Source organism: Diachasmimorpha longicaudata, chromosome 4 (genome assembly GCF_034640455.1).
Source record: "Diachasmimorpha longicaudata isolate KC_UGA_2023 chromosome 4, iyDiaLong2, whole genome shotgun sequence".
NCBI classification, from domain to species: Eukaryota; Metazoa; Arthropoda; class Insecta; order Hymenoptera; family Braconidae; genus Diachasmimorpha; species Diachasmimorpha longicaudata.
In genome coordinates, this window is record NC_087228.1 from 11,227,969 (window position 1) to 11,240,182 (window position 12,214).

At 42.4% G+C, this 12,214-nt stretch overlaps 2 protein-coding genes across 6 annotated transcripts; both read right to left on the reverse strand.

Moving 5' to 3' along the window:
* Positions 1 to 276: 276 nt before the first annotated feature.
* Mi-2 lies at positions 277 to 9,670 on the reverse strand. 5 transcript variants are annotated; one of them, XM_064119677.1, is made up of 8 exons: positions 8,935 to 9,670; positions 7,507 to 7,598; positions 6,311 to 7,279; positions 5,969 to 6,131; positions 2,661 to 5,623; positions 2,504 to 2,595; positions 725 to 2,388; positions 277 to 538 (listed from the first exon to the last, which is right to left on the reverse strand). In XM_064119677.1, exons 1-8 carry the CDS (start codon positions 8,969 to 8,971, stop codon positions 534 to 536), a joined length of 5,985 nt encoding a protein of 1,994 aa, XP_063975747.1. In that variant the 5' UTR covers positions 8,972 to 9,670; the 3' UTR covers positions 277 to 533. The 5 variants fall into 5 exon arrangements, with proteins under 5 accessions (XP_063975747.1, XP_063975749.1, XP_063975748.1 ...); XM_064119679.1 differs by having other exon boundaries at positions 725 to 2,385; positions 5,978 to 6,134; XM_064119678.1 differs by having other exon boundaries at positions 5,978 to 6,134.
* Positions 9,671 to 9,989: 319 nt separating this feature from the next.
* Positions 9,990 to 12,153, reverse strand: LOC135161143 (uncharacterized). Its single transcript, XM_064118455.1, has 2 exons — positions 11,435 to 12,153; positions 9,990 to 11,119 (listed from the first exon to the last, which is right to left on the reverse strand). The coding sequence occupies exons 1-2, from the start codon at positions 11,531 to 11,533 to the stop codon at positions 10,592 to 10,594; spliced, it is 627 nt and encodes a 208-aa protein (XP_063974525.1). The 5' UTR covers positions 11,534 to 12,153; the 3' UTR covers positions 9,990 to 10,591.
* Positions 12,154 to 12,214: the final 61 nt, after the last annotated feature.

Sequence of the window (12,214 nt, forward strand, 5' to 3'; positions counted from 1 at the left end):
TTTCCTACAGCTTTCAAATTCACTTAAATGCATTCTTTAAATAAATCCATTTTTTTTACGTACATAATGTTTATCAAACTAAGTGTTATCGGCTCAATGAAACGATTACAAATCGACTATTTCTCGCCACATACCACTGGCAAGACAACCTAGTCCCCATTATTTTTTTTTCTCATTCTACGATAACAAATGTTCTCCATACAAAAAGTGATTTGTTTTCATCAAATTTCCATTCAACTTTTGCTGATATTTGACGCCAAATGTACAGATAATAAATACAGGAAAAAGGTGATTTTTTGTTTATTGGTACGTGTTATATGTAGCGTTTTCCATTTTTTTTGTTGTTTCGTTATTTTTAATTTTCAGTTTATTCTTAGGTCCTTACCTAGTGAAAATTCAACTAGTCATTGTGATTCTCACAAAAATAAAATTACATCGCGCAAATAATTGGTTTGCTATCATCCTTTTGGTCAATTTCGGTTGTGCCACGGATACTTTGAATTATTTCATTCAGAAATTTCTCCTGCAACTCTTTAAGCTGAAACAAAAAGTTTTGTAATTAATACAAATATTTGACAAAGTTGCAATTTCTAGTGAATGCTGGATTTTGAGGCTAGATTTGTCTCTTTTAGTAGGGTCAAAGTCAAAATTTTATTTTGCCACTTTGATTATTCTTAAATCATTATGAAAGACCATTTAATTAATAAAAATAAAATCTGTAAACCTTGTGGTGGTTGTCCTGGCACGGAATACTGTGGCCTGAAGTTACCAAAATTGGCTGCACCTGCGAATGTTGCTTGTAATTGACCTCCCGAGAAACCAGCCGGAAATTGTTGAGCAAGCAGAGCAGCTTGTCCAGTTTGACTGCTGCCACCACCAGGAGCAGTTGCAGCCAATCGACTGAGAATTGAGCGCTCCGACATCTGAAGACGCTGTGCAACTGGTGGAATACGAGCAAGAGTCGCAGGTAAACGAGAGACATCTGATTTCATGTCCGAGAGGAGTTCCTCGAGCTGATTGAGAACCTTGTGGAGGACTGCATTGGCCGGTTTGTTGCCTGCAAGACTCTCCTTGCTGAGGTGTTGGTGAGACTCAGCGAGGCACTCAACCTCGGCGAATCTTGCGTTCAGACTCATCGCTGGATGATTTGGATCCTGAGTGAGATTCAAATAAGCAGCTCGTCTTAACTGTTCCTCGATAACCAGAGCCTGCTCGAGAAGCTTGAAACGTCTCGCCAAGAACTTATTCTTTATCTCCAGGAAATTTCCCTTGCCAACGTCCATCTTGAATGGCTCGTTGATTATCGCAAATCTTATGTCATTCTGGATGTCCTGCCAACGACCGTAGCCATGTGTCACAATGCCAGCGAGTAGCCAATAGTCATGCCTTCTGTGCCATATCTCATACTCTCGTCCAGGCACCGCTGCCTTCTCCTCATTCAGCCATAGAGTGTGCAGTTCTGTGAAACCACCATCAGCAATGTTAAACATGAATTTACGTTTTGGTTTGACCTCCACTTCCGTATCCTTGGTCTCCTTATCTTTGCTGTCCTTCTCCTCTTTCTTATCAGACTCCTCTTCGTCGTCCTTGACAATAACCACGTCCTCCTCAGCCTCAACCTTCGGCTTTGATTCACCATCAGTTTTTTTCTCCTCTGGTTTAACTTTGTCGGATTTCCCATCTGCTGATTGGTCTTTTTCTTTCTCAGATCCCTCCGGATCTACCGTCTTGTCATCTTTTTTCTTATCCTCCTCCTTCGGTTTGACCTCCTTATCACTGGATGTATCACTTGTCTCTTTGAGGTCTCTTGCCTCGTCTTTTGGTTCTTTCATTTCTGATCCAAGTTCCTTATCTTTGAGCTCATCTTTTTTGTCTTTTCCTTCCTCGTCGATTGATGGTTTCGTATCGCTGGAGTTCACTGCCGCTGGGGTCGGGGCTGAGGAGCTTGTGCTGGTACTCATGGATGGAGATGTGCTTGTGGGTGCCCCTGTCGAGGTTGGACTTGGAGTACTGGATGTTGTTGCTGTTGTACTGGTACTCGTGATTGTCGACGTTGCGTTCTCGGGGGCGGCTGTTGTTGCAGCACCTGGAGTTGCGGTTACACCAACAGCTGTACCCTCTGACTTGACTGGCTCCACTGGTTTTCTAATCATCTCAGGCATTGAGTAATAGCCATTGATGTGTTCAAACTCCTGGACTTTCTTACGAATTAGGGACATTACACCAATTCTTGTCAACACATGTTGACGACTGAGTCCCTCTCGGGGTACACCATCGGCGAATGTTTCTGCATTGTCAGCACCTGGCTCACACAGATGTCTCATGAAGAGGGAGACGTAGGCCTTGAAGTTCTTTTCCGATTTGCCCCTTAGGTCTCGCACCAACCTACAGATAGAAGCAGTCCAGACTATAATTCTCATTCTGAATGAATTTTATTTTTATTTTCACTTTTCTCTGAGAAAAAAAAGTGAAAATTCTGGGGGAATTAATCCTGTCAACTTACCATTGAGAATTGAACGCATCTTGAGGTGGCATCCCATAACGCATTATGGCGTTGAGGAAGGCCTTTCGTTGTCTCGCATTAAAACCAAGAACCTATTAAAAAAATTATTTAAATTAATTGAAATAACAGTGAATCACAGAATAAATCCTTGACTAACCTCAATATTGCCGTTAACTCTAGCAAGCAGGGGTGGCAATGGTCTGTCCTTCTCATCACGCCTCTCCAATCGTCGTCTACTCCTCCTGGAGAGCAGGTCCCCATCGCCCTTCTCATCAAAGTCATCATCCTCCTTATCATCATCACTCGGTGCACTGAAGTCACTGTTGTAGTCAGAGAGATTCTCCTGCCAGGGCTGATCGTCACGCGCACCCTGGTCTCCAGTGACACCTCCATCGTTGTAATTCACCTGTTTACGGACACGTTTACCCTTGCCAAGAGTTCTCGCGATATCCTCCTGCTGCTGCTCGTAGTGATGCCTGAGAAGTTTTATCCAGTAAGCTGGATCTGTGTTCTCAGCTTCTTGTTTGATAATCTCCGTATCAGCCTCCTCCTCTGTCTCACCCTCCTTGGTAACGTAGGACGCAACTTTGAAGGAACTTAAGTACTCATTTGCCCAGTTCTCCTTTTGTTCAATACCCTCTTTACTGCGATCCAAGAGTTCAGCTACGGCTTTATCGTCATAATGGATTGCCTCGTCCTCCTTGCCCTCCTCTTCTTTGAACAGCTCTTCAGTTCCAAAGCGCAGAATATCATCTAGTTCTTGTTTACTGAAGTTAGCACCTTTACCGCCCATTCCAGGTCTCACAACTAGATGCGTCAACATCATCTTTCGTTTGGCGACCTGAGTAACACGTTCCTCCACTGAATTTCTCGTGACAAATCGATAGATCATGACCTTGTTTGCCTGGCCAATTCTATGAGCACGAGAGAATGCCTGAATATCATTGTGAGGATTCCAATCGGAATCGTAGATTATCACAGTGTCAGCTGTAGCCAAATTAATACCAAGACCACCAGCACGAGTAGAAAGTAGAAATACAAATTGCTGGGCACCAGGTGCATTAAATCTGTCGATAGCCTCTTGCCGTTGTGTACCGGTGATATTACCATCGATCCTCTCATACTTATAGCCTTCACCCTCGAGATAATCCTCGAGAATGTCCAACATCTTGGTCATTTGGGAGAAAATGAGAACTCGGTGGCCATCATCCCTCAATTTCTTGAGCATCCTGCTTAAGAGTACGAGTTTACCAGCTGCTTTTATCAATGCTGAACTCTCGTAATTCCCGTTTGGACCAGTTGGTGCCTCTTGGGATGCAGCAGGGAATAAATACGGATGATTACAGCACTTTTTCAAGTCCATCATGATATTCAAGAGAGACACCTGTTGGCCACCACCCTTTGGATTAAGCGCCTCGAAATTTCTCGTTAAAATGTATTTATAGTATTTCTTCTGCATTGGAGAGAGCTCGACACGAACAATGAATTCCGATTTGCTGGGCATATTTTTTAATACATCTGCCTTCAATCTTCTCAACATGTGAGGTCCCAACATCTCATGGAGTTTTTTCACCTGCTCCTCTTTCGAAATATCTGCAAATTCATTTTGGAAAGCAGACAAATCGTTGAACTTGTCTCGACAGAGGAAATTCAGGAGATGGAAAAGTTCCTCGAGATTGTTCTGAAGAGGTGTACCAGTGAGCAACAATTTATAAGCAATGTTATATGATGCCAACAACCTGAAGAACTTGGACTGATTAGACTTGAGTCTGTGGGCCTCGTCTACTACGAGGACAGCCCAGTCAATAGATCCCAAGCATGCAGAATCAATGGAGATGAGTTCATAACTGGTCAGCAAGACGTTGAATTTAATCTGTGATGAGCGAATCTTGGAGGCACGACCTGAACGCACAGCACCCTCCTCAAAAGACAATTCATTCTCTCGGATGACAATTCGACTGTCTTTATCACCGACATAGGTGACACAGTAGAAATCAGGGGCCCATGTCTCGAACTCACGCTCCCAATTAATAATAGTGGATAGGGGAACAGAGACGAGGAAAGGTCCCTTACAGTGTCCCTCCTTGTAGAGTGAATACAGAAAAGTGATGGTTTGAATTGTTTTTCCGAGACCCATTTCATCAGCGAGAATAGTATCGATGCCTTGTCCCCACGAGTATCTCAGCCAGTTGAGACCCTCAAGCTGATAGGGATGGAGTTGCATCCCTGTTATATCAAGATAGTCGGGCTGTCTCTCGTATTTCTTCTTCAGGTCTGTTGTGGGCTTGTCAGGAGGTGGGGTGTAACGTCTTGGAGCTCTCTCTTCATCGTCAATGAGCTCACGTGTCTTGGACTTCTTTCCTTTACCCTTCTTTCCTTTTCTCGATGTGGTACCCTCTAAACTGTTGGCAGCTCGCAAATCCTGGTAATAATCGATGGCCTGCTTTAACCCAGGAATGTCCTCGTGCTCGTTCTCCCACGTGGCCTGATCGTACCCAAGTTCTCGCCATTTAACGAGGTAAGCCGCTCTGCCATCTCTCTGATAACGATGATTTATCACTCTATGGACCACCAGCCACTCTGGACGCACTCCGTAACGATAGAATTTCTCCTCCAGGGCTGTCTCATCACGACTTGATGCTGCATTGTCAACAGCGAGCAGACGTTTCACACGATTGTCACTCTCATCGAGTGGCTCCTCTAGCTTCGGAGGCTCGTCCATGTCGTATTTACGAGAGTAATTTCTGAACATGAGGGGATGGAATACATCCAGCTGGAGTTCCGTCACCCAGTCGCAGTGCCAGTACGACATATCCGCCCATTTGACAAAGAACTGGCGAGTTCGTCGGGGCTTTGGGGCTGCTTTGCTGGTAGAAGGCTCTTCCGATGGACTCTCTGTACTCTCTTTCCATCTCCAGGTTAAAATCTTGGCCACTCTACCCATTAGAGGAGGGCAAGAACATCTCGGACACTTCCAATCACCGTCGGGGATTTCGGACAAGGGTGGGTTCAGACAATGTGTGTGATAAGCGCTTGTACAGCTGTCACAACAGAGGAGTTCTCCACCGTCCTTGCAGACGCGACAAAATTCCATGTGCTCGTCGTCATCCTCGGCGGCTCCTTCACATCGGAAATGCGGTTTAATATTTTAGAAGGGAGGAGGAGAAGGGGAGCACGAAGGAAAAAATCGTAGAGATGTACTATTGACAAACTAATTATCTGATTATGTTTATCTATCTGTTAAAAAATCTTCAATTTTTTTATCCCAACGTATATTCATTGTCATCATGTGCTCCACCATATCCTACCTAACATGGCAACGATTTTTTCACACGTGATTAATTTTTCAATAACTGGAGTCTAAATAAAAATCATCCTTCCCTTCCGGGCTCAGAATAGAGGGGTAAAATAAAACGAAAATTCTACTGAGGGTGGATGTAGGGATAGGAATTTTTATTAAGGTACCTGAAATACCTTCGCCTTCGCAGTGAGGACAGCTCCATTTTCCCTCGGGGGTCTCCTCCAGCTCTGGCTCGAGACACACTAAATGGTATGCCCTCGGGCACGTGTCACAGAGGATTATCTCACCACCTTGCTGACACACCTCGCAGTAGTCCTGATGATCGGTCTGCTGAAATAACAATTGGAAATGACTATGGAAATATATTTAATTCACTGAAAAAATTCAGGGATCTGGATTGGTAAAACGAGATGTGAATTTAAGGTGATGGAGAATGTATGTTTTCATGTTGCCATTTCGTTTTACCTCCTTAATCCCGAACTACTCAATTAAACTTAGATACTTTCCTCGCCATCTGGGAACTTGGAGGTTGTCTTGGTCTTCTTTTTCTTCTTAGTTTTATTTCCAATCTTGGTTTTAGCCTTCCTGCGTACGGGTGGCTCAGCAGGCACCTCAGGGGCCGCATCCTCGTGGCCCTTAGTGCTTCCGCCCTCACCGCCCGGTGCCTCTTCAGCATCAGCCAGCATTTGCTCAAATTCCATGTCGGAGTCCCTGTCAGAGCCTGCGACGCTCCCTTCGGCCTCCTCGTCGGAGCTTCCTCGTTTTCGTTTCCCCAGCTTGATCTTCAGGGTTGGCACCTTTGACGCCTTTTTCCCCTTCTTGGCTCTCGAACCGCGTGATTTTCTCTTTCGATCACTGTCCTCATCCTCCTCCTCATCGTCATCGATCTCTTGAACAGGTGCACCACGACTCGATCTGGCACTTCTGCTCTCTTCCTCTGCATTTGTCATCGAGACTTCGGTGTCCGGTTGGGTATGGGGATTTAGCACCAGGAAGTCACGCCATTTTGCTGCCACCAGCATCATGAGCTTTGACATCGGGACTTTTGGGTTCTCTTTGGCCAGGGCTGGCCTCACGTGCTGTTGGAACAATTTGTAAGCCGTGAGATTCTGAAAATCTGCATCTGTGTACTCAATTGGTACATCCGTCAGGCCAAATGTACTGCAAACTTCCTCAATCGTTGGCATTCCAGTCGTTGGCTCCTGAACTTGGGCTGTCGAGCCACTGTGACTCGACGATTTTCTTGACGATGATTTTCTACTCTTACGATTGCTCGCGTAGTCACTGTCATCACCGCCACCACCACCACCACCACCATCGACGACCTCACCACCACCTCCGTAATCACTCTCATCTCCTGAATCTGATTTTTTCTTCTTTTTCTTCTTCTTGCCTTTTTTATCCTCACTCCTGGCTTTTCGCTTCTTTCCTTTCTTCTTTTTCCGTTCTTCGGGCTCGTAGTCATCATCCTCCTCCTGAGAATTTTGGTAATATGGTCGTGTAGATTCCAAAGAATTTGGGAATAAAAAAATTGAGTCGATGACTCGAAAATTTTGAAAAAAAAAATTTTTTTTAACTCTAGGAAAATATCTGAAAGGTTGGAGTCTCTATATTTGCTAATCGCCGAACGATTCAGTGTTTTTATCATCCTAGAAGTTAATGGACATTTCAAATTCCAATTGAACTGAAATCTACTACTCACGAGTCTTTGAGATTCTTCAGCGTCCGACGAGCCGTCGAGGGGTTGAGCGACATTGGCTACTGTTGCATTAGACTCCTCCACGTCATCTTCCCCTGGGATTATCAAGTCATTAATAATTGATTACGAATGAGTCAGAGATATTCGTGAAACTCAAAATGGGACGAACCACGCGGTTATCTTATGATTTTTCTAATGGAAAAAAATCTGGGAGATAAATAACGGCAAATAACTGATCATTTCCTGGGAAATACAAAATCCATCATTTTTGAGTTAATCCGCGTCTCATGAATGCTTTGTGCAAGTGTGCGGTCGCCGCCATTTTCTTTGGAAGGGCGAACGTACTACCACACTCTCCTATCTCGTTTTCTTTGATGCGTTTGCACACTGTCTGAACTTGACATTAACAAAAGAAATAAAAAATCATCGGCTGCGTAAAGATTGAATAATTCATGCTCCTTCTATTGTCCATCGAGAGATTATCTCCACATTTTTCGACGTTGATCAATGCATTTTCGTTAATTACACGTAGGCAAATATATATGGATAGTATGTATTTAGGAGGTATGTCTGTAGATGTGGCCCGATAGTACATAAGCAGACGTCGCCAAAGACTGGAAATTCATGAGGAAAAAAATGCTCGGAAAAATCGACTCCAGAGAAAAACGACTATCTCTGGAATTCAGTTTTATTACCACAGCTGTCCAACGACTTTGATGAATTAAAATTATCATATTTTGGAAAATTAAAGCGATATATTCATATTATTCCGAAATGCAAGGTTCTTGAACCCTCGTGGTACCTGCGACTTGTGTACATCGTTGATTCAAGAAATACAACAATATCCATGAATGGATAATAAACAATCTCTAAGCCTCAGAATATTGCTACAGTGGCATCCAAATACCAATAAATATCCAATCATCAAAAATATTAAGCGCATAAAATGTTCAGGCAAAACTGGTTAATCGATATGCTGCAATACAAAGCGTAGCCGAAAGCGAGAAAAAATGTGTTGGAGGTCGACACGAAAGTGGTGTAATGGTGCACCAGTTTTCTCAGTGGCCGATTTGACAAGGAATAAAAAAATAAAAAAAAAAAACGACTGTATGGCTATGGAAAAACGGAACCCATCTCCCTGAATCACAGTAACAACGGGAAACACCGGGAATTCTACTCGTACCCATTATCCCCGTGGAATGTGAAATTAGAGTGACAAATGTTATACTTGACACAACGAAATAATGAAAAATTGCAAAGGACCAATTGACATGGCAGCCATCGTACGAAAAGCGCGCGTCCTCCCCTGCGTGTCCCGCAGGCAGATAGGCAAGTACCCAAGTGCTTGGTGCCGGAGCGAGAGCAAGCCTTGGTTTTAACAAAAAAAATTCATTGCCTAATCACTCAACTATGATCATCATAACGACATACCTGCGTAACTCTCCTCTACCTCCTCGTCTGACGCCATCGACGATACACTTTATTTGTTATTTAGACCACTAATTATTGACAATTCAACGACAAACGTGGATAAAAACGGCGGGTAAATGCGACATTAACGGCGTTACTAGATGCTCACGCTGCCTCGGTATTATGTTCGGGGTACTTCGGTAACACTGATGTATTCGGCGTTCACCTTCGGCTACTTCGGCTTTTTCGTACAAACCAACACTACCTCAATCTAACCCACACGTATACAACACATTTATGAGTCAGTTGGGGTTGTGTGGGGGGAGGGGAGATGGACTTGGGGCTCGAACTGTTCACCTTGGCTGTGGTTACTACCGTACTGCAGACCTCTCTCTTTCACACCGTACTTTGTACTATATGCTCTTCTTTTCGTATTCCCCGACCCGTCCCTCTGGGGCCGATGAGCTTCCATTCGACACTTGCCCCCCACCTATCGTGCTTTCAACTATTTTTCATGGCGCCCCAAACACCCCTTCACCTACACTACTCATTTTTGCCTTTTCCACTGAATTTTATGCTTTGATTTTTTCGAAATGTTAATTTCTCTTCTTGGAAGAAGTATATTTAATACAAATTATTTAATATAGGCAATATTGGAGTTTCCATCAATTTCACAATGAATCTCAAGTCAATAAATCTCGATTTAGTTAGTTCTTGAATCCGCTTCTAGTCTCGACCCGGTTATAATAGTTTCCAAAGGCAAGACCCATTCAGGCCATTTCTAAGAACTCTCTGACTGCAGGTGCATACCTGTGAATTTTGAGAATAATGGAGGTACATGATATTCTGGAAAAATTATTTCCAGAAAAATTATGCGGAAGTAAAAAAAAACTCACCACATATCTGATAAGGTTTTTAGTTTTTATTTAGGATTCTTTTGTATTGCATTACATGGCCTCAACCTTATCTTTGCAACTATTTACATTATTGCTGTCTTCAATAACTCATCGACACGTCGATTTAAATGTTTTTCTTATTCCGAGCAAGCACATAGTTGTAAATAATAATACGACTAATTCATTTACCATTTTATGGAAATAAATATAACATACGCATTACATGTTATACAAGAATACTCTCGTTAATATTTATCTGCTGACAGTACAGTAGGAACGAAGCTTTCACAGTTTTGTCATTCTATGGCATGAGAGGACTACAGTTTCTCCATTCAGTTCAAGCATTTAATCTCCTCTGTTGAATGGCTTAGTGGCTACCTCATAGATTTACATGATATTCTCCTTAATAGGTTCTTTAAATCAATTCATATGCAATTAGCTATTTTTTAGTAGGACAGAAAGGGCTGAGAAAATTGGCCTTAAGAGTACACACGAATAGAAATTTTTTAAAAATTTCTAGCACTGGCGTTGGAAATTTTATTGGGGAGCCGCCAATTTTGCTTTATATTACTGTGAAAAATTTTACTACAACTCCTCAAAAATTTAATCTTCAAAGCCGTAGAATTTTTTCCAAATAGATTATTATTTCTCCCAGCACTCTTATTGGATTTTTTCAAGAAAATTTCTCTCCGTGTAATGTTAGAGACTTTACGATTGGAATGCGAGACTTGAAAGAAAAATAATAATAACAAATCTTAATATTCTCCATGAATGAGTGAGTTTCAACCATAGTCGACACTCAATGCACTGAGCCCTTTAATTTTAATGGCTTCTGCGACCGCCCGCTCCAAAAAATCTTGCTCGTCTCCTCCATCGTCATTTTTGTCCTTCACACCGTCTTCGCAATTCCCTTCATGTCCACTCGATGACATTATGGTGGATGAAGTAGCTCCCAAGGGAATGCCAAAGTTCATTGATTCCGAAAATTTCTCCCTTTCCATTGAGGTCGAAAAACTCTGATAAATGGGGTTCTCGTCTTCAAACTGTCCTGAATGTACCAAGCCGTGATTCCTGATGGCCATCATCACAGCAGTGTCTTCCATCTCGTTCCCCCGAAATAAACGAAATTGTGAGGCATCCACTTGTGGCCCTAGAATGTAGTTCTCCATCACACGATTTATGGTGTTATCAACAAAGCCCTTTGCCATCTGACACGCTTGCCATCTCCGCAGTTTCTCGCGTATTAATCTTTCGGTCCTCTCAAATTCAGTTTCAATCTCTGGTGCAGGTTCTTGTGCTGTTTGATGAGTCTGTGAGAGAAATGGAATGGAAATTCAATCGACATTTTTCAGCATTCAAAGATCATGAGATTATGAGATAGAGGTAAAACGGACATTTGAATTTATTCATTTTAGTACTAGTACTTTTCCTGAGTTTGCAGAGAATTTCTCTAGCTCTATTAACTCGAAGATATTTCCTAAAAACTCAGCCAAGGATCATGTTGACGTATTCCTTTACAGTCAACTCGTCTGCAGATATATAAAAAAAATGCCAAGTGTCCATTTTACCCCATCTGTCCCAAATTTATCCCATGAAGGGATAAACATAATAAACTTCATATGTACCATTGTATCATTAATGTTTACGATTTTCATGCATTGTCTCTTTGCTGGGGCTGGTCTCTCGTGATCCTCAGTGTCAGACTCCTTCACATCAGTGGCCATTTTACCATTCAATTGTTAATATCAGTAAATAATCTCTTCTCAGACCATGAAAACAATATCTTGTTATTAAAAATAACGACACTATTGTTACAACTGGCCACTCATGAACTATCAGTAATTAGTAATACATCCCGTTTCCTCATGCGTAATTTTTTTTATCGGGTAAAATTCACTCCAATCTTCATTCGCAAAAAAAATCATTCCCTTGATATCATCTCGATGATGATCAAACTGTCGGTTTTTTAAAAAATAGTGTTGTCTATTGCGCAAGCGATTGAAAATTAATGGAAATATATAGGTATGTTAATTCACTGGATGAATCAAAACATTGGCTGCTGGGGAGTAAACGTCAATCCAGGCCGTACGTACTGCGACTTCTTGCACACACACATTGTGCTATTCACCACGAAATTCTTTGCGCCTCTTGACAAGCATCAAGATGGCGAGGTATTTTCAACGATAAAGAAACATTGCGGCATTTTTTTCATTTCAGCTACATAGCCTGATTGATTTCAATTCCATGGAATTGTTGATTCCCTCTTCATCTATCGCGAACTAATTATAAATTCCTGCAAAGTTCGGTAGGTACACAGACACACACAAACACTGGATAAATGAACCTCCCAGTCATTACATACGTCCCCAAACTCTCCTTCTTCTATTCAACTTTCGAGATGGCGC